This window comes from Miniopterus natalensis, chromosome 3 (assembly GCF_054644295.1).
Source record: "Miniopterus natalensis isolate mMinNat1 chromosome 3, mMinNat1.hap1, whole genome shotgun sequence".
Lineage (NCBI taxonomy): Eukaryota > Metazoa > Chordata > Mammalia > Chiroptera > Miniopteridae > Miniopterus > Miniopterus natalensis.
The window spans coordinates 38463487-38481946 of record NC_142083.1 but is presented as its reverse complement, the minus strand read 5'-3'; the positions used below and the strand labels follow the sequence as shown (position 1 = coordinate 38481946).

General features: G+C 45.0%; 1 protein-coding gene across 1 annotated transcript in view; it reads right to left on the bottom strand.

The window, feature by feature from the left end:
* Nucleotides 1-1193: 1193 nt before the first annotated feature.
* SV2C (synaptic vesicle glycoprotein 2C) overlaps nt 1194-18460 on the bottom strand; it is a 108107-nt gene continuing 90840 nt past the window's right edge. Inside the window, exons 7-12 of the mRNA XM_016205235.2 lie at nt 18295-18383; nt 15645-15809; nt 13530-13663; nt 12210-12413; nt 11597-11756; nt 1194-2128 (exon numbers count right to left, since the gene is read on the bottom strand). Of these exons, the coding sequence (XP_016060721.1) occupies nt 1945-2128; nt 11597-11756; nt 12210-12413; nt 13530-13663; nt 15645-15809; nt 18295-18383 (936 nt within the window). The 3' untranslated portion in view covers nt 1194-1944. The remainder of the gene's footprint in view (nt 2129-11596; nt 11757-12209; nt 12414-13529; nt 13664-15644; nt 15810-18294; nt 18384-18460) is intronic.

Genomic DNA, 18460 nt, shown 5'->3' with positions numbered 1-18460 from the left:
GAGGCAGCCGAGCTCCGCAGCTTGGGAGATGGAAGCAGAACATCACACAGGGCCCCTTCTTGGTTCCTGACTGCTGTCTTTGTTCTCGGACAACATGACAACAGGCAGAAAGGAGAGGACATCCTGCTCCTTTCCCTGCTTTGTTGATACCGGTTTAACAGATCTCGTCTCATCTTTATTGATTTTCCTTCTGCCTGCCACCTTAGCAGTTTTTGGTTTGAATTTTCCTGATGTTCTGGCCCTGAGCTCGGGTCCCCAGGGAACCACCCTCTTCCTGCCAGACCCCAACCCCAGGCTGTCCCCCGTCCCAACAGATCCGAATTACTTCAAGGGGTAGTCGATTAATGGCTTATGTTAATGAAAGGAGCTTTTCACGGAGTCTGAACTCCAGAGCTGGAGCAGAATCATCAGGGAGGGGAGGAGGCGGCCCAGGGGCTCCGGGGGTTACGACAGCTCTGAATGTAATGACCCCTGGAAACAAAGGCCTCCTCAGTGAGGGCCCAGGGCTGAGGCCTGCTGGAAATGCCTATAATAAGTAAGAGGTAACCTGCTCACAGACAAGGGAGAGTTTAAAAGGAATATTGTTTTAATATGGGATTTATTCCTGGCTTCTGGTTGTTGCTGCTGGTCTACAAGAAGGCTTCAGATTTCAAAGAAGAGTAAAAAGCACGCGCTTGGAGAAGGGGCAGGCCTGAGGGTGACAGCCTGTGGGAATGTCCTGCTGACCCCTCTCTTCCAGGCCCAGGCAGACTCCACAGATAAAAGGAGCAGCCAAACCCACCAGGCGAGGCTGCCTGTCTGCCAGAGGGCCCCTGGCGTACAGCAGGCTGTCTCTCCACACAGAACACCCTGACCAGGGAGGGCCCAGCCCGGTGGGAGACAGAAGGAGACCTGCTTCGAAGACGCCAGCTATGAAGTCCCATGTCAAACACTGGGGTTACTGTCCCTCAAGGTATCATTTTGCGTTCTGAAATGGCTTTAGGTGTGACTGTCTCCCTAATTTGCAATTTACAACTTAGATGCCTGACAATCTCTAGACTAGAGAGTTTGGATGAAGGGCAGAATCAGGTAGGCAGACCCAATTGTTAGAAAGTGGCTTTCTTTTCCAGAATCTGTTTTCTGGCAAGTTCTATGGCAGCTGGGGCCAGGGGGTGGGGTGGGCGGTGAGTGGAGGCCAAAGACCTCTCCCTCCGATCTCTGATTTTCTAACATTCTGAACCACATGCCACAATTACAGACACTATTTCCTCAGCTTTCAGCCATTTAATTGGGCTTTCTGGCAGAAACCTTGCCTATGCAGCTCACTCAGACCTTTGCTACTAACTGCAGAGCCTTTATTTTTCTTGTCAGTCGAGTCACCTTAATTGTCATTCCTGAAAGAGCTCCACCCAGCTCTGCTTGGTACCACATGGTTTTCTTTGAAAGGCCCTGCTGTTACAGCTAGAATTGCTGGGTGTCCTTTCTAAGTAAACAGGAAATGTCACTCTGTTTGAAAAAAAAAAAGAGAGAGAGAGAAAGAGAAAAGAATCCCTCTCCTCAGCACAAATGCAATAATTTGCCAACTTATACTTCCTGTGAATGTTGAGCTAGGAGCAGGATCTACTTCTTAGAGCAGCACAGTCCTCTTCTTAGCGTCCAGATCTCCAGTGAGCGGAACCTCAGGGAGGCCTGGCTGACTAGGACATTCAACAAAATGCTCCCACTGATTTTGAGGAGGCAGTGGCATCACAGTTAGGAAAGATAACAACGCATGGGAAAAAACAACCCTCTGCAGAATCACATTTAAGGGGCAAGATGGTATGCATTTAAATTTTAGTCACAGCAAGAGTTAGTGTCCTGATATTCGACCACCTTTCTATATCTGACAAATCCGAAGTCTTGAGCTGGTCAGGAGAGTTGACACAGGGCAGAAGAAAGAAACACAGGAAGATGGCTTGTTTCTTGTCACATCAGGACCTGGGTTTGTGTGTCGGGCAGGCGAAACCCCACCAGCCCTCCACACACGAGCACAGTGGAGGCCAGGAGGATGGGGATTGCTTTGGTAATGCTAACCAGGGAGCCAAAGATTAAGTTCCCAAGGACGGCGGCAGCCTTGCAGAGCGCATTCAAGAAGCCAAAGCCCGTTGCCCTGCGAAGGAAGGAGATACAGACAAGGTTGAGAAAGTGACTTCCAAGATCCCAACTTTAGACGCAAATGTCCCATAGGGTACTTTCCAATGACTCCCAAGTTTGGCGTATCATTAGAGCAAGTAACCAAACGCTTGTCAGCACAGCTGGAGTTGGAGAACCCCAGCTGTTCGCACTGTTCCTTTGGCCCTCTATTGATTTTCTCTCCACTCATTCTTATTCTGCCCATGAGTCCAATTTATCAAGACAAGAAATTGCAGGGACTAAGAAAAGTTTCTTCTCTCTTCCAGAGTTAAATGAAGATGTATGACAATGTATTTCTTAGCTCTTTTTACTCTCTATTTTTTCTTAGCTTAATTAATGTGTGAGGTTTTTAAATAACTGAAGCCTATTTTCAGAGAAAATCAGGGATGATTGTATGCCCCATCTTTCCTGTACCCTGGAGGTGACAGCTCATGCTCCCTTCCCAAATGTTTTTGGTGGCCAGCAGAAACTGAACACTGAGCTGGGCGGTCCATCAATGAGTTAGTGACACACTTCTCACGTCCCCCATCAGAGTTCCCGGTGGGAAATCAAGAAGAATTACAGAGGAGATTCAGACTGTAGGCCTGGAGATCTTGCTCACTCTGCTGGCATTTAAGAGGTGCCGGTATGTCACTAAGACACATCCCCTTCCTTAAGGCATTCTTGGGAGAAGAAAACCTTTACTACTTTTGTGTGTTGAGTGTGATTTTACTGTAATCTTCTAGGGAGGAAGCCTAATTTTGTTCATGAGAGAACCGATACCACTGATATCATGAGATAGTATGAATTTCCTCTGTTTTTATCACAGTTCAGCTTTTTGTCTGTCACTGGGTGCACATGTATTAAGGCCACATTGAATGCAGGGTAACTGTTGGATACATTTCTCCCCCTGTAGAGCAAAATGTGTTTTATATGCTGCAAAATGCAGCATTTAGCACGCAGCTTTCTTGGATTGATCTGTAAATTTGTAAGGGTGGGTTTTCCTCTGGCCAGTCATAACAACTACTCATCACTACTGTGCTGTTCCTAGTGATACTTTCTTCGCTGTGTAGATATTGATTGAGGTTATTATCCAACCATCCCCCTTTCCACCCACAGGAAAAAAATCAGCCCTCCTCTTGTGCTCTGGAGCCCAGCCTATGAGTTAGTGCAGGGCCAGCGACTTTACTACTGGAACAGACGGACCTACGTGAGGGCAGCGAGCACTGACTTTCTTTTTGACCAAAACACCTGGAAAGTAGAGTAAGGAAGGGGTGTGACAGGCTCTCTAATTGAGAAACGGGAGCTTCTTGAGAAGAGGGTAAGCTAACTTTTTTGCCTTTTGGCTTGTTTTTAAAGAAAGAGACAATAATAGCAACCACCGCCAGAAAGATAAGGAGACTCAATATGCTGAAAAAGTCTTTTCAAATGAAATTGCTGGAGGAGGCTACATGTTGGGTACCAGAGGGGACTTGAGTAGAATGACATCACTCACCGCCTCCTCCATGTCCATGGAGATGATGCCATGAGGCGGAGGTGTTAAGAAATTAATAGATTTTTTACTCCCATTAACTGGGACTTTTGATTCCCCATCAGGGAAACTGTATATATGTATTCAATAATTATTCAGTAGTGCTATGTGCCAGGCACTATTCTAAAAAAAAAATTAATAGACTTTTTTGAGCACTTTTAGGGTTATGAAATAAGGAGTGAAAAGTAAAGAGAGTCCCCAGATGCCCCTGTACTTACCCCCCTGCAGTTTCTCCTATTAACATCTTAGTATGGTACATTTGTTATAATTGATGAGCCAATATTAATACTATGGACTTTATTAACTGAAGTCCATAATGTAAGTATATACATCACTAGAGTTCACTCTTAATGTTATGTATCCTGTGGGTTTCTTTTTTTTTAAATCCTCACCTGAGGATAATTTCCCATTGCTTTTCAGAGAGAGTGGAAGGGAGAGAGAGAAACATCGATGTGAGAGAGACACATCGACTGGGTGCCTCCACACTCGCCCTGAGTAAGGCCAGGGATCGAGCCCGCAACCGAGGTACGGCAGTGCCCTTGGCCGGAATCGAACCTGGGACCCTTCAGTCCGCAGGCCGATGCTCTAACCACAGGGCAAATAGGCTAGGGCTATCCTGTGGAGTTTTGACAAATGTATTTGACACTTGACAAATGTCCACCATTACAGCATCATACAGAATAAGAGTTTCACTGCCGTAAAAATCCTCTGTGCTCTCCTATTCATCCCGCCCTGCCCCCAGCCCCTGGCAACCACTGATCTTTTTACTGTCTCCATAGTTCTGCCTTTTCCAAAATGTCACGTAATTGGAATCATACAGTATGTAGCCTTTTAAGATTGGCTTCTTTCACTTTTTTTAAACTACATTTTCATTTCATAAATGACCAAATATATCTTCTGGTAGTAAGACAAGCTGTACTGGGGGAAAAAAAAAGGGTAGTAAGTATAGTATGTTGCTGATAAAAAAGAAAAACATATGAAGAAGTCTCTCAACACTGAGCCTGCCAAATGACCCATGCAGAATTTATATCTGTGTTAAAGTAACCGTATTTCCCCCAAGCTATAAACCTCTGGTATAACGCAGAACAGGGTATAAAATACAGGCGACTATCTCCTTGTATTACTGAAGCTGTGATGGAGGAAAGGATGGTTTCCTGAGATTTCTGTGCAGGACTGAGAGAGACACACCAGGAGCATCTGGTATCTGACGCTTCTAAAAAGAGAGGATCAAATCCTTACTTCCCAAGAACCTCTTCTTTCATTTACCAAGCAGAGGCGGTTCTTCAGATAAAAATCTGGTGTGGGTGTAAAGCTTAGAGCCTCCTTAAATTAATGCTGGCATTCAAGAAAACGTGACTGTCCCTTCCTTGAGTAAATTAATTCTTCAAACACTTGTAGCTGGAGGGTGTGATTTTCTATGCACTGGAGGCACAGTTGTCTTAGAAAAATCATTCTCAAAGTGGCTCTCCCTTGGGGGTTCTCTGTTTATAAAGTAAAGAAACTTTTAGTTTATTTATTCCCTTGTTCTTACTTAAAGGAAGGGCATTAACTTCTGCAGACAAGGAAAACACAGGTCACCTTGTGGTCCTAAAGGCCTTTGAGGGTAGGAGCTCTGAGCTTGCAGGGCAAGGTACCACGGTCCTGGTCAGCCCCAAATACCCCAGGCCTTCTCTTAACCATCAAGACCAAAGAGAAAGAATGAAATGATCGATTACCTTTCTATAAACTCTATCCCTTGTTCCCCATCTCCTCGCCAGAATCCTTTGTTTTTAATTATTGCTCAACCTATCTATTTAAATCTTTTAAATAGAACATTTTCCCCCAAACAGTACCCTGTGATGGCAGCAGCCCTGTTTGTTCCTCGGTCCATTAAGGCGGCCTTTCTCCCTGTACCACTAATTCCCTCTTTCTGAGAACCCAGTGCTGGTGCAGGCAGCTGGGTTAGGCTCAGCTGGTGGATGTGGCTGCCAGAGCATCCTCTCGCTGCAGCTGGACTGTGGCTCCTCCTTCAGGGCCTTCACAATTTAGCAAGTTCTAGTTCATTTATAGAATTTTATGTACTAATTGGTGACCAAGAAAAGGAAATGGCTGGCTCCATCCTGGATAGAATGAGGGTAGTTTTGCCCTCCCACCCAGCCTCTTTTTTTTTTCTTTTTCTGACTTTAGGGCAGGGTCAGCTGGGATCTTTTGAGGCTCCTGGAAAGAAGAAAGGGACATTGATGAATGGAGCAGTTAGGAAGGGCCTGGCAGTGAGGCACCGTGTGAGTGTCAGCCATTGGTTTAAACATTGGCTGCAATATCTGCCCCATCGACTGATGAAATTATTAGGGAAAAAAGTTAAATGCTACATTTTGAAAAAGGACTGAAATGGTGTAGATCCAGGACTGAAATGGTGTAGCTCCAGATGGAGCTTGTGGAATTGTCCTGTTAGAGGGTAAACTGCTGGAAAGGAACATTCCCCGGACAGCTCAGCCAGTCATTGGTAGCCGTTCCTCAGCTTGGGGCATTGCGGAAAGTACAAGCGATCCTTAAACCAGGAACACAGCATGATCTGAATGCTCATCTGGAAGTGGGCTGTTTGAAACAGAATAAATTTCATTCCTCTCACAGAAATAATATTGCGAATGATGACTAGTTCCCTGGGTCAACTTAAAACAGTTACTTTTAACACTGAATCCATCTAAGCTTACTACAGTGCTAAGAACACCAGAAACCTCTTGAATATTTGCCTAATAAGTAAATTTGTCCTTAATGTACTCCTAATTTACATATTATTCTATGACCGATTGCTCATTCAACAATCATTCATTAGCATCTCTTATGAGCCAAGCACTGCACCAGGCACCAGGGACCCAGAATGAACAAGGTGAAGTGCCCATTTGCACTGGACAGATGCAAAGAGAACATGGTAACACAACCTACTAAGTGCAGTGATAAAGATCCCCACAGGGTGCTAGGGGGCACAGAGGACGTGAAGTGATCTTAGGCTGGGATGGGGGCAGGCGGGGAAGGCTTCTTGAGGGGATGGATGAGAAGAGAACTGGTTTGAAGGGAGAGGAGAGCTTGCCAGGTGAAAGATGGAACGTGGGCAGAGGTGTTCTCTGACTCTCAAAATATCCTCACATCTTCCTAGTGTATCTCTGTGGTACATCACTCAGGTCTGCCTTAGACACCCCTCCAATGGCGTCTCAAGTGCCAGATGGCCTGCCTCCCTCCAGTCCCCAAACAGGTCTCCCATTTCCTCACTCAGCTGTTCTCAATGTGGGGTGAGGACAGCAATCTGGCTGAACCAGGTGCGTGGACATGCATAAGCACAGCCTCACCCAGTGGTACTCAACCTGGGTGCACAGTATCTATCCCTCATGGAACTTCTAAAACACGGTGATGTGGCAACACCGGTGCCCAGGGCCATGGCCGTGGAAATTTGGACTTTACTGCTCCACTGGGGCTTAGGCAGTGGTAGTTTTGGAAGCTGTGTGATTTAAGGTGTATCCGAGGCTGAGAACCCTGCAGTCCGCCAGAGACACCTGCATTTTTGAATAGATTTGGATTTACTGTTACCTACCACAGGAAATTACAAAAGCAAAACATCCACTCCACCCTTCCAACAAATGGTTCTCATTTCCGAGTTCCCTTTAGCGTGCTCCCAATCATATCCATATTTTCACAAATCACATAATTTATAGAATTCTGCTCTCTGCTTTTCCCAATCAGTAATACCACTGTTTGTCCCATGTCATTTGTGTTTTGTGTAAAGTGATTCCGCATAGAACCATTATTTCTGTATCCATACTGTTGGGTAATTAGGAGCTTTCCAAATCTGGGGAACATGTCCGATGCCGCAGTGAACACCTTCACACATAAGCCCTCCTTTGTCTGGCCGTGTTGTTAGGGGGGGGCCGGCGGTGTGACACAGCCAGGGAAAATGTTTGCGATGTGGCCGCAGGAGAGGAATCCAATGCAAAGGCCTCTCCAGCCTTCCTCTCTCTCTCTGCTCCTGCTCTTTAACCTCTCCTGTGTGTCCTGCTCTCCCAGCTCATTTGCACCGGAGGCAATCAGTTTCTCACCCAACCAGAATCTCTCCTTCTCTTCCAACTTACTCAGTGGCTGTAGGTTGTACGGGGCAGCCACGGAGGCCTTCCCTGCTGGGCGAGGCCCCACTCCTGCTCCCCTGCGGGCTGGCTTGAGCCAATGGCAGGGCGCCGTCTGGAGTTAGCCTTAGTTAGGTCTGGCCACACCTTTGGGATGTGGCCATGCAGTCTTTACATTCACTCAGCACAACCCCTTTCAGAACTGGCACAGGAAGCATATGACATTTGGGGAAGGAACTAAGGGATTTCCAGGTGTCTTTAAAATAGGTTGGAAGTAGATTTCTATAATGGACATTTTAATGGGCATTAGTTGGGCCATGTTTGTTTATTGTTGCCCAATTATCAACTTGCTTTTCCAGAGGGGGAAAAAATCTAATATTCTTAAGTCAGAAAAGACCAAATTGCTCTCTGGTCTTCAAAGAAAGGGGAAGTTCGTCTCATCCAGGAAAGCAGTGGCTGTATGGTGTGTGTGAGGTCCGTGTGTGTACTCCTTGACCTGGGAGGATGCATCCTACACCACTGCAAGCAGGGCTCTCACTCAGAGCAAGTGGAGAAGGGCTTACCCATCAGCTGTGAGCTGGAGGAACCTCTAGGCCCAATGCACCCTCCATCTCCCTCCCAGCCCCACCGCCACCACCAGCTTCCTAGTGCTTATTCCCGTTGAAATGCAAATATGCACAGACAGGTGATAACGGAAGCCTTTGTGTCTTATCATTTATCTGGTAAACCTAGCTAGGAAGTGAGGGCCTGGGCCTAGGTAAGTAAGAGGGGATGAAAGTGAGCATTGGGAGGCAACTTGAAGTTCATTTAAGGCAAAGGTTCATGAACATGGCTGTGTATCCCAGTTGCCAAGTGGGCTTCCTAGAAAGAGATTCCTAGACCTTCGCCCCAGACCTACCGGGACGGGTTAGATTTATCTGTATTGGAAACAGCACCTCAGTCAGACAGCTGAGTCTGAGGCCACGTGATGTGATCCAGGACAAGTTACTACCCCTGTCTGTGCCTTGTTTTCCTCACCTGAAAATGGAATAAACCTACCTACTCTTGTAGGGTTGGAGTAAGGGTTAAATAAGGTCAAATGAGGTCATCTAAATACTCAGTAGAGTGCCTGACTCACCCTCCATTTCTCAGAGGAGGAGACTGAAAGCCGACAGGACTAATCTAAGGCTACCCAGCTACTGTCTGGCAGCACCTGCACCTGAAGTCCGGTCTTCTCCGCACTGTTGATGGAGAAGGTGGGGAAGAGGGGGAGGAGATCCTCGAACAGGCTGTGCTGCACGGGGAAGGGGAGCTGGCAGCTGAAAGATAGGGGGTACTGTGATCCTTAAGGATGGCTTCCAGAAACTGGACAAGGGCTTGGCAGTGCTGGTGCTCTATTATGAGACATTACAGCCTCTAACCGGAGTTCCTGCCAAGACACCTTCTATTCTGTCTCCACACAGAGACTACAGGGCATTTGCCCATGAAACCGTTGGGGTTATCCTCTAACAACAGAGCCAGAGGTCAGCGGAGGCCTCCTGACGTGACCAGAGCAACATGGCCGAGACGGAAGAGAAGGTTTGAGCCTGAAACAGAGCGGGTGGTCCTCGCTACACCACCCGGGCCTGGCAATGCTGCTCTCGAGGGCCAGCTCTCTCTGCAGCACTGAAGGAAGTGAGGACCTGCGCGTTACCTGATCGCATCTGCCTAAGCGCTGGAGCATGTCCGCCAGCAGCAGCACCTTGCAGACCTCCGAGTCACCGCCTGGCTGCCGTGCTCTGAAATTCATCACCACGTTTTGATGTTCCAATAACTGAACATGACAGGAATGCTATGACGGACTGGTCCCTGGGCCACGCAGGACTCCTCTGAAGCTGACACTGTCATCCCTCTTCCCCAGCAGCAGCCTTGGCAGACCTTCCTTAGATCGCTGGTCTGGGATGTTTCCACCCAACCACCCATCCTCGCTCCTTCTGGGGCTGTCCCAGACTCCACCTCCCCATTTTCTCTCACGAGGCACTTCCCCTAATCAACCCTGTGCATGTTTAGTCCTAACTTGACCTGTGTGTCCTGGAAGACATGAACTAGCATCAAACAGCAACTTCTGTTTTTATCTTAGTTGACGGTTAACCTTTCCGACAACAGCAGAAAATTGATATCCCGAATGTGTCTGCATGGCCCGAGAAAACCCTCCTCCATTTCAAAGTCCAGACAATGCTGACTCTACCCTTGAGCAGAGAGGGCTTCCACGGTGACAAAGCACACACAAAAACCAAAGAAGGCAAGGCCATTTGTCTTCTCTCATGTCAAGGGGCAGAACAGGACTTCTGTTCTTTTCTTTATTCAGTTGCTGAAGCTCTACCCCAAGTCCCTTCTAGCCCTTTCTCTGATATGAGGTGCAAAGTCTCTGTGTCTCCATTTTGGGACAAGACACATAATGTTCTTCTAAGAGTAATCTTTTTTGGTAACTGGAAATGTGTTGGGCTTTTTCTCCAACAGACCAGGAAGGTCAAGAGATATCTTCTAGAGACCTATTTGTGGTTGCTTAATGAAGAGCTCATGCACACACTTGCAAACGTAAGGACCCTCTCAAGACTGATTAGTGGCTCAGAATGTGGGCCAAGACAGGCTATTAGATCCTACTCACCGCCCCATTACAGCTTCTCCACACTGTTAGTCAGCAAACTAAGTCATGGACACAATTACATTCCCTCACTGGTTTCACTGTGAGGCAGGATAGAAAGAAGCCAGGAGAATTCCTTGGCAAGTGGAATGGGGAAACTGAGACAGATAGCTGATTCCAGCTGGCCTCATCCAGCACCCTGCCTCACCTGCCTCCTTCTCTCTTGCATGACCACTCCCTTAAGCCGTAAGCCCTCAGAACAATGAGGTTCTGATCAGCGTCGAATAATCTTAGGAACTAAGTCTCTGGTCTGTTGACTACAGAGACAGAGTTTTTGTCAAACTAGAGATAACATCTAGGCCTCAGCTATGTTTCAGCTTCAGGCCCGGAAAAGCAGCAAAACCAGATGAAGCCACACCACGGCTGACATCAGGACCACATGCAATGAATAATGACTTCCTACCCTAGCACCAACCAATCAGTGGAGACACCAACCCTGAAGGGACACACCTGGAAAGGTGATAAATATTCTATTGAGATCCTCCCCCGAGACCTCCCCTAAAATTCTGCCTTTAGAAAACAGATAAAAACCCTTAGAAAACAGACAAAAGACCCAGCATGCACACACTTGCGTTCTCTCTCTCTCTCTCTCTCTCTCTCGAGCACCCCCTCCTCGCCTCCCCTGCCTCCTCTTTCCTAAGGCGCGTATCTTTGCTTTCTTTTTCCAAGGGCTCTTCTTTTGTCTCAGTAACTTGTTTCCTGAGTCCATGCAGCCCAGCTGGCTCATTTCTTCTGCCTCTGTGACTTTCTTTCTAAAGGGCCAAGGCAGCCACACCTAAGCTGTACTATTCCTCACATTTCCAAAGGGCCAAGGCAGCTCCGCCTAGGCTCACTCCTGTTGCTATGATGTCGCCTCTTCTATCTTAAGCCCTTCCTTTGTTTCACTGTCCCCAGCTTTGATAAACTATACTCTCAAAATCACCTGGACTGTGTTGTGAAATCTTTCCTGCATGAAGTCGAGAACCGAGAGCCCAAATCCCCAGTAACAATTGTCCTATTAACTCTTGCTAGCAACTACATTCCCCAACATTTTCCTTTTAATATATACAAGTGAAACGTACAACTTCATATGCCAGATGTTTTTGAATTTTTACTTTCTTGGAAACATGACAATTTGGTTTATTTTCTATGCCTTTTCAGTGGTCCTGTGGGGGGCCTCTTCTGAGGCCCATTTCAACATACCTCCGGTCTGTGGGGTACAGTTCCACAGTGACTACATCAAGGGAGTTCCAGGCCGAGATGGTCAAGCCATTGTACAGACACAGCATCCCTATCATCATGGATTCACTGGTGCCAAACCAAAGAAAGAAACAGCTGATCCCTGACAGTACCATGGAGCCACCTGCCGACGAAACAGACAAAAGGTTGGGATGTTTCCCCTCGTCTTGGTAGAGCAAAGGCCCTTGGGTCTTCAAGGTCTCAGGCAGCACAAATCCCAGGGGAAGCTCCAGACTGGGCCTGGCGAAGCTCAGGTGTGGGTGTGCTCACCTGGAGATAGGTTTGCCTCTCTAACTGCCTTCTGAACACGGCAAGCACGAAATGCACATCATCAATTACTCAGCTACTTAAGTGGAAAAATATATATTAGTCACACATAATTAGTTTTCCAGGCTGTGAACTCATGGAAGCTGCTCAAATGAAATGTAATTAGACATAATTTTCACTAAAATGTTGTCTTAATGAAAAGTCTTAAGGGATTTCTCTTATCTCTTTGGGATGCAAATCCCTAAGTGGGAAAGGGCTCCCGCTAGACTGCAGGGCAGCTCTTTTATTTTACAGGAAACTAAGCACATACCTAGCATCGTTAAGCGTCCGATTCTGTCCATCAGGAGGGCAGACACGATGTTCCCTGGTAACACCGCCAATGTTCCCAGGAAGTTGACAAAATAAATCCAGTAGGCACTGTAGTCATCATCAAAGGTAATCTGGCATCCCGTTTTATTGTGAAAAAATGAGCAGTTTTGAAACTCACTGTCAATGAATTTATACTCCTCAAAATCTGTGAACATAAAGAAAGATAATTCATCAAGCTCTGAAGAGCTGTACACCAGGATAAGAGAATCTATCAAGAATTCAGAAAGGAATCATGATACTGTAAACTCCTTGAGGGCTTCAAAGCCTGGACTGGTTTGACTTTTAGTGTCTTTACCCGGACAAGGTACAGGGTCTAGGACTTTACATTACAAAGTATGCGTGGCACTCTGTATGCATGGATTCCGCCTCTGTGGGTCGGAAAAAGTGATGTTGCTGACGTGTCCTGTGTAGTTAGGCTTGTGATGAATGCATCTGTACTGGACAGGTACAGACATTTTTCTTGTTGTAGGCTTTTTTCTTGTTGTTACTCCCTAATAATACAGTATAATAACTATTTTTACAGTATTTACATTGTGTTAGATATTATAAGCAACCTAGAGATGATTACAGTATATGGGAGGATGTGTGTAGGTTATGCAAACACCACACTATTTTATATAAGGGGCTTGAGCATTTGTGGTGTGTATATTGGTATCCATGAGGGTCCTGGAACCAATCCCCTCAATGTGAGGCACGGCTACAGAATGAAGGAATACCTTTGTTGAAAAAAGGAATAAGTTAAAGAATCCAGTTATCCTCTGATTTCTTTTGATTGGCCATGGCTAATTACTTGTTTACTGCTTTATGTTAGTTCGTTCTAATTATCATGTTATATAAGGACTATCATCATAGTGCTAATAGCTTCCATACAACAATTACAAAAACAATTTGTTTCAAAATATGCATGAATCAGCCATATGTTCGCCGTCTCTGCTGACTGTAGTTCAGGCATGCTGACTTAAACAAACACCAGATTTAGAAACCAAGATTATCACAACAAATAAACTACAGGTTACTTCTTTGCTTTAAAAATTATTCACCAAACCATTTATTTTTCAGCTTTGAACTTCAGCAAGTCCCATTTGCCTTAAATGTCAAAAACAAACAATACACTCTTAATTTTGATCCAATCTGATTTAGGGAATCCATTCATTTATACTTTAATCTCCATTTCCCCCATAAGCCTCTGTGCACACTGTCATGTGGGTGTCCCATTTCTGCCAAACGCCAGGCCCTCTGCAGAGCTAAGCAGCACACCTACCTGTGTGGTCAAAAACAGTATCAATAAATGTGCAGTTCTTGAAGTAGGTGTTGACTGAAGTCACATCCTCAAAGGTGCAGGCCTTAAACACTGAATCCTTGAAGGTTACAGATTTGAACTTGACCCCTAGGAACCTGCTCAACACACACACAAAATTCACATCAATGATTGTCCATAAGGGTTCAAAGCTAATTCAAACAGGCTTAGGGTTGGGAAGCCCCGCTGTGGGCTCTTTTAGTTTGAAAGGACATTAGTTTCTGGGTTTTCTAAGCTCTTGCTTTCCCCCTTTTTCCTCATGCAGCCTGTCCTTTGGCTATCCATTGCTCGCCAAGATTGTTTCCTACCAGAAGAAGAGATGGCATTCAAGATAACTTCCTTGATAACTGCAAGATAGCTTTTTGCAGTGTTGCTAAAAGTTTTTTGGGGGGTTTGCAATTGCAGGTAGAAAAATTGGAGATTACTTGTGGCTATTAATTCTTTATTTTTCAATCCTATCTTCTTGCTCCTTCCCATATGCCTTTATTTGAAAATTCTCTATTTGGGGTTAACGGCTCTGACTGGAGGATGTGTTCCCATACACATTTTTAAAGGAAGTTTGTCCCCCAAACCAAAAACCAAAGGTTTCTTCATTCTAGTGTAGGGATTATCCTGAAGAAAGGATGTGAAAATTCATCATTTACATAAGGAATGATTGATGCAGGGGTCATTTAACTCATAGGTCACACTCATTGCAAGAGCCAACAGGTATTTCTTGAACCAAATGGAATGATGAGAGCTATGCTTATTTCTGGAAATGTGTAGAATGATGAAATCTGCTCATACACAGTTTTGGGTGCTGCAAGGGGGAACCCTAGGTGGTAAAAATGTCAACAGTCATAATGATCTTAACACCTTAGAAGAATCTCTGATTCAGATTTGTCCGTGTTGATAAGGACTCCCAGGAGACATGGATAAATATTCAAATGTCTCTGTAATTTATTAGGGGACTATAAATATCTACTTAGACAGTCGCTGGGGGAAGATGCTTGTTCAGCTGAGGAAGAAGTTTTGATTTCAAACACCACTCTTATTGGGGGCAGAAAGGGACTGATCCTAAAGCACTCACTAATTATTTAGTACTTTCAAAATTGTTCTCACCCTAAGGATTGACTGTGCCCTGTGGCCTAATAGATCCGCCAGTTTAAAAGAATCTTACGTCAACCCCCTGCTCTCAGGGTCCAGGGATTAAAATTAGGCCCCTCACTGAATTGTCAATTCAAACAATTATCTCCTAGCTGTAATTCTTTTCATTACAAACCATAAACATCCCATAGATTTCTTTTTCATCTTTCCAAACTGGTTTTTGCCCTGGGAAACTTTGATTATGTTAGCTTTTTAATTTTTATTATTTTTGAAATTGGGACAATTTTCTAAGAATGATATAAACCACTGGAACTCATAGCAGCAAGTATTTGCTCAGACAACAAATAATAACCTTGTCCATCCCTTTGTCTTTCTGAAAGAATGAACCAGAATCACCTCCCTGAACCAGCTCTGTCCTCATCAAGAGGATTCCAGATTCTATTCTCAAAAACGCCCTTTGCTAATTTATTCCTTATTTTCAAAGCCCTAACTTTGGGGAGTCACTCCTGTTCTCTAATTGAAGTTCTTTCTGATACAATTTAACCCCAATTTTTGATTCAGCGCTGTGGAGAAGAAAGGAATTCTCACAAGCGGTCCCCTTTTCCAGGAACAGAAGACAGGCAACAAATTACATCTCAGGTTCTTCTCTGAACTAAATAACCTTATAACCCATTTTATTTTCTCATACTCTTCATTCTCCCCTTCTGTAACTTATTTTCATTTCTCTCCAGGGTCTCTCTAAATTTTTGTTTCATACCAGTCAATTCCACCACTTAACAAATGCGAAGCGGCTCAGTTTCAGAAGTACTTTTAAGTGAAGTAACTGATCCCTTTTCTTTAAGGCCCATTTGGAAGTGTTCACATTCAGCCAGAAAATGACTAAATGCAAAAACTAAAAATACACAGAAACTACATGTTTCAGTGCAGCGAAGGCTAGTAAGGAATCAGTTTTTGTGAACGGGGGCATATTAAGTTATTTCAAAGTTTCTGGACCTGCCATTGTAGTATTCCATGCCGGTATGAATCTGGTTCTCCATTGTGAAGTTAATACTGAAATTTGCGTATTTCTCTCTTGGCACATTTCTAATTAGTCGTGCATATTCATCCGATTGCAGATGTTTAATGACGTCAGGGAACCAAACAGACAACCCATAATACCTGCAAAGACAAAGAAATGTGAGTTTGTAAAGGTGCCAGCACACCAGGGGCAATGCCCGCCTCCCAGACACGCTCAGAGAAGTAGTGGCTCCGGAGAAATACTCTGACAGTTGGCCCCACAAAGCGCTATGGATCATCAAGCAGTAATCTGCACTGCTCGCTCCCCATGAAGATTAGGTCTGCAACAGTCCAGCTAGACGTAAGGCCTGGGGTTACCTGGTATATAATTCCCAAAGCCTCACTTTGGGAGGAGACATGCACAAGGATCCCACCCTCTGCCCATCGCGGCATCCTGGTCCTGAAGTTTTCCCACCGCCCCAGGCCGCACCGAGGAGCCCTGCCTCCTAGTCTGCCGGTGCAAACTCCTGGTGTCCAGACGCCATGAGAGCCCTTGAAGAATGACCTCTTTTACGGTGGAGAATCCTTGGTTCCTACACTACTCTTCTACCGCTAGCAGGGAGGTAGAGCCCCATTTCCTAAAGCAGTTCAAGGCTGGGAAGAGGGCCATTCAGGCGATTATATGAAAATCCAGATCTTTCCCACTTTCTGCCTCTTGGCCTCACGCGTGCCATTCTCACGGGTGGCAGCTGAGTTCTGCTGCTCTCAGGACAGCAGCCACTCGCCACAGGCGGCTACGAGCAGCAGACGTGTGGCGAGTCCAAGCCGAGGTGTGCTGCAGTGTAAAACATCACACTGGGAGACCAGTGAGAAAGAAGGGAAATAAGTCTTTAATCATTGTTAAGCTGACTATATGTTGAAAGGATATTATTTTAGACATAATGAGTCAAGTAAAATATATTATTAAAATTCATTTCACCTGTTTCTTTTTACTTTTTTTAGTGTGGCTGCCAGAACGTTCAAAGTGACAAGTGTGGCTCACATTATGTTTTAACTGGACAACAATCCTTTAAAACAGTGGTTCCCAAAGTGGGCTCCCTGGACCAGCAGCATTGGCATTACCTGAGAACTTGTTAGAAATGCGAACTCTCAGGCCCCATCCAGACCTGCTGAATCGGAAAGTCTGGGGGTGGAGTTCTCCAGCTGATTCTTCCTGTGTATACTAAAGTTTGAGAACCATCGCTCTAGTTTACCCTGCTAGGACAGGTAGACATCCTCGGTTCGAATCCTGACCTTACTACTTACCAGCTGTGTGATCTTCAGCCTGTTCTCTAAGCCTCGGTTACCCCATCTCTAATACCAGACTGAGGATAGCATCCACCTTCCTGGGAAGTTGCTCAGATTAAATGGGTTGCAAAGTACCTAGCACATAGAAAGTGCTCAAAAGACAGCATGTGTGGTTTTATCATCATTGTCATTAGGATTCTGGAAACATCACTGGCTCAGGATTCCATAGTTTCCAAACTCTTCTCTTCACAGATCATGAATTAAATTACTGTGAATGCATGAGTGGTGGCCACTGACTAAGAAATGACTCAGAGATGCAATATCTATAGCATTGCTCTCTAGTCACATACATAGGACAAAAACTTTAAAAGTAGCAACCACGAGGAAGCACGCTTCCCTGGAGTGTCTGTACTCAATGACACGGAGGAGTTTCAGCTCAGTTTTCATTTATTCAGTAAACATTTACTGAATGTCCACTAAATGCTACGCATCATTTAAGGTTTTGGGGACATCAATAAGGAAATCACAAAGTTTAAAATGTGGTCAATAAGTGATTATTAAACAAAGTAAACAAACCAGATAATTATTATTAAGTTAACTCTTCACATCTTGAGAGTAAACTTTCCTCTTGCTTAACCCCTAGCCTAGAGTTTAGCACACAGTAGGCACTTAACACACGTTAACTTTCACCCTTCTCCTCACAGATGAATAGCTTTTCTAGAACTTGGGTGGCAGTTACTTTATATATTCTGAATCAACCCTCTCAACTAAGAAATGAGGAACTAAAAGTTAGTGATGTCCCCGTCACACGCAGAACAAGATGCGAGGTTCCCTGACCATCCCTTTCCTTGCTTCCCCCTTTATTACAGCTCACAGCGCTGGGAAAGGTCGGTCACACCTGATTACTCGCCTGTTTTAATTTAGGAATGTTAGGGCATGGAGCTTGCAGCATAAATGTGGGGCTCCACCAGACACAAGATCCTATTGACCTGAAAGTGCAGACTATTATTCCTGCATGTTCAAGGAAGAGCAAAGAGGCTGGTGTGGCTGGGGCCAAGCACGAGAGGAGGGGAGGGCGGGGAAGTCATGAGGGAAGGGTGGAGAAGTCATGGGGGACAAGTCATCCAGGGTCTTACCGGACTTTCCAAATACTTTGGTTTTTGCACTTCAGCTTATGACAAGATAAGTGAAATGACTGGTTTATAAAACTGTAATTGTTAGCAAATCTAAGCTGGAAAAAATTTTTTCCTTAATGTTAACAGCATCAAAGAGTATAAGAAGAGAAAGCAGCATGACTGGCTGGGAATTATAGTGTGGAAATTTAAAGATTTCACTCACCAGGAATTTAAATATCACTTACCCAAAAGACAGGGTGAACCAAACAATTGTAAGCTTTATTGTATTGTCCCTGACTGGGTAGTTGAAACATCTCATAAAAGTCAACCAGATCTGCAAAACATTAGAGAGTTAGTTTACTTATACAGTTATCTAGCCAACCCCACTCTCCACTCCCTCCAACAAATTAT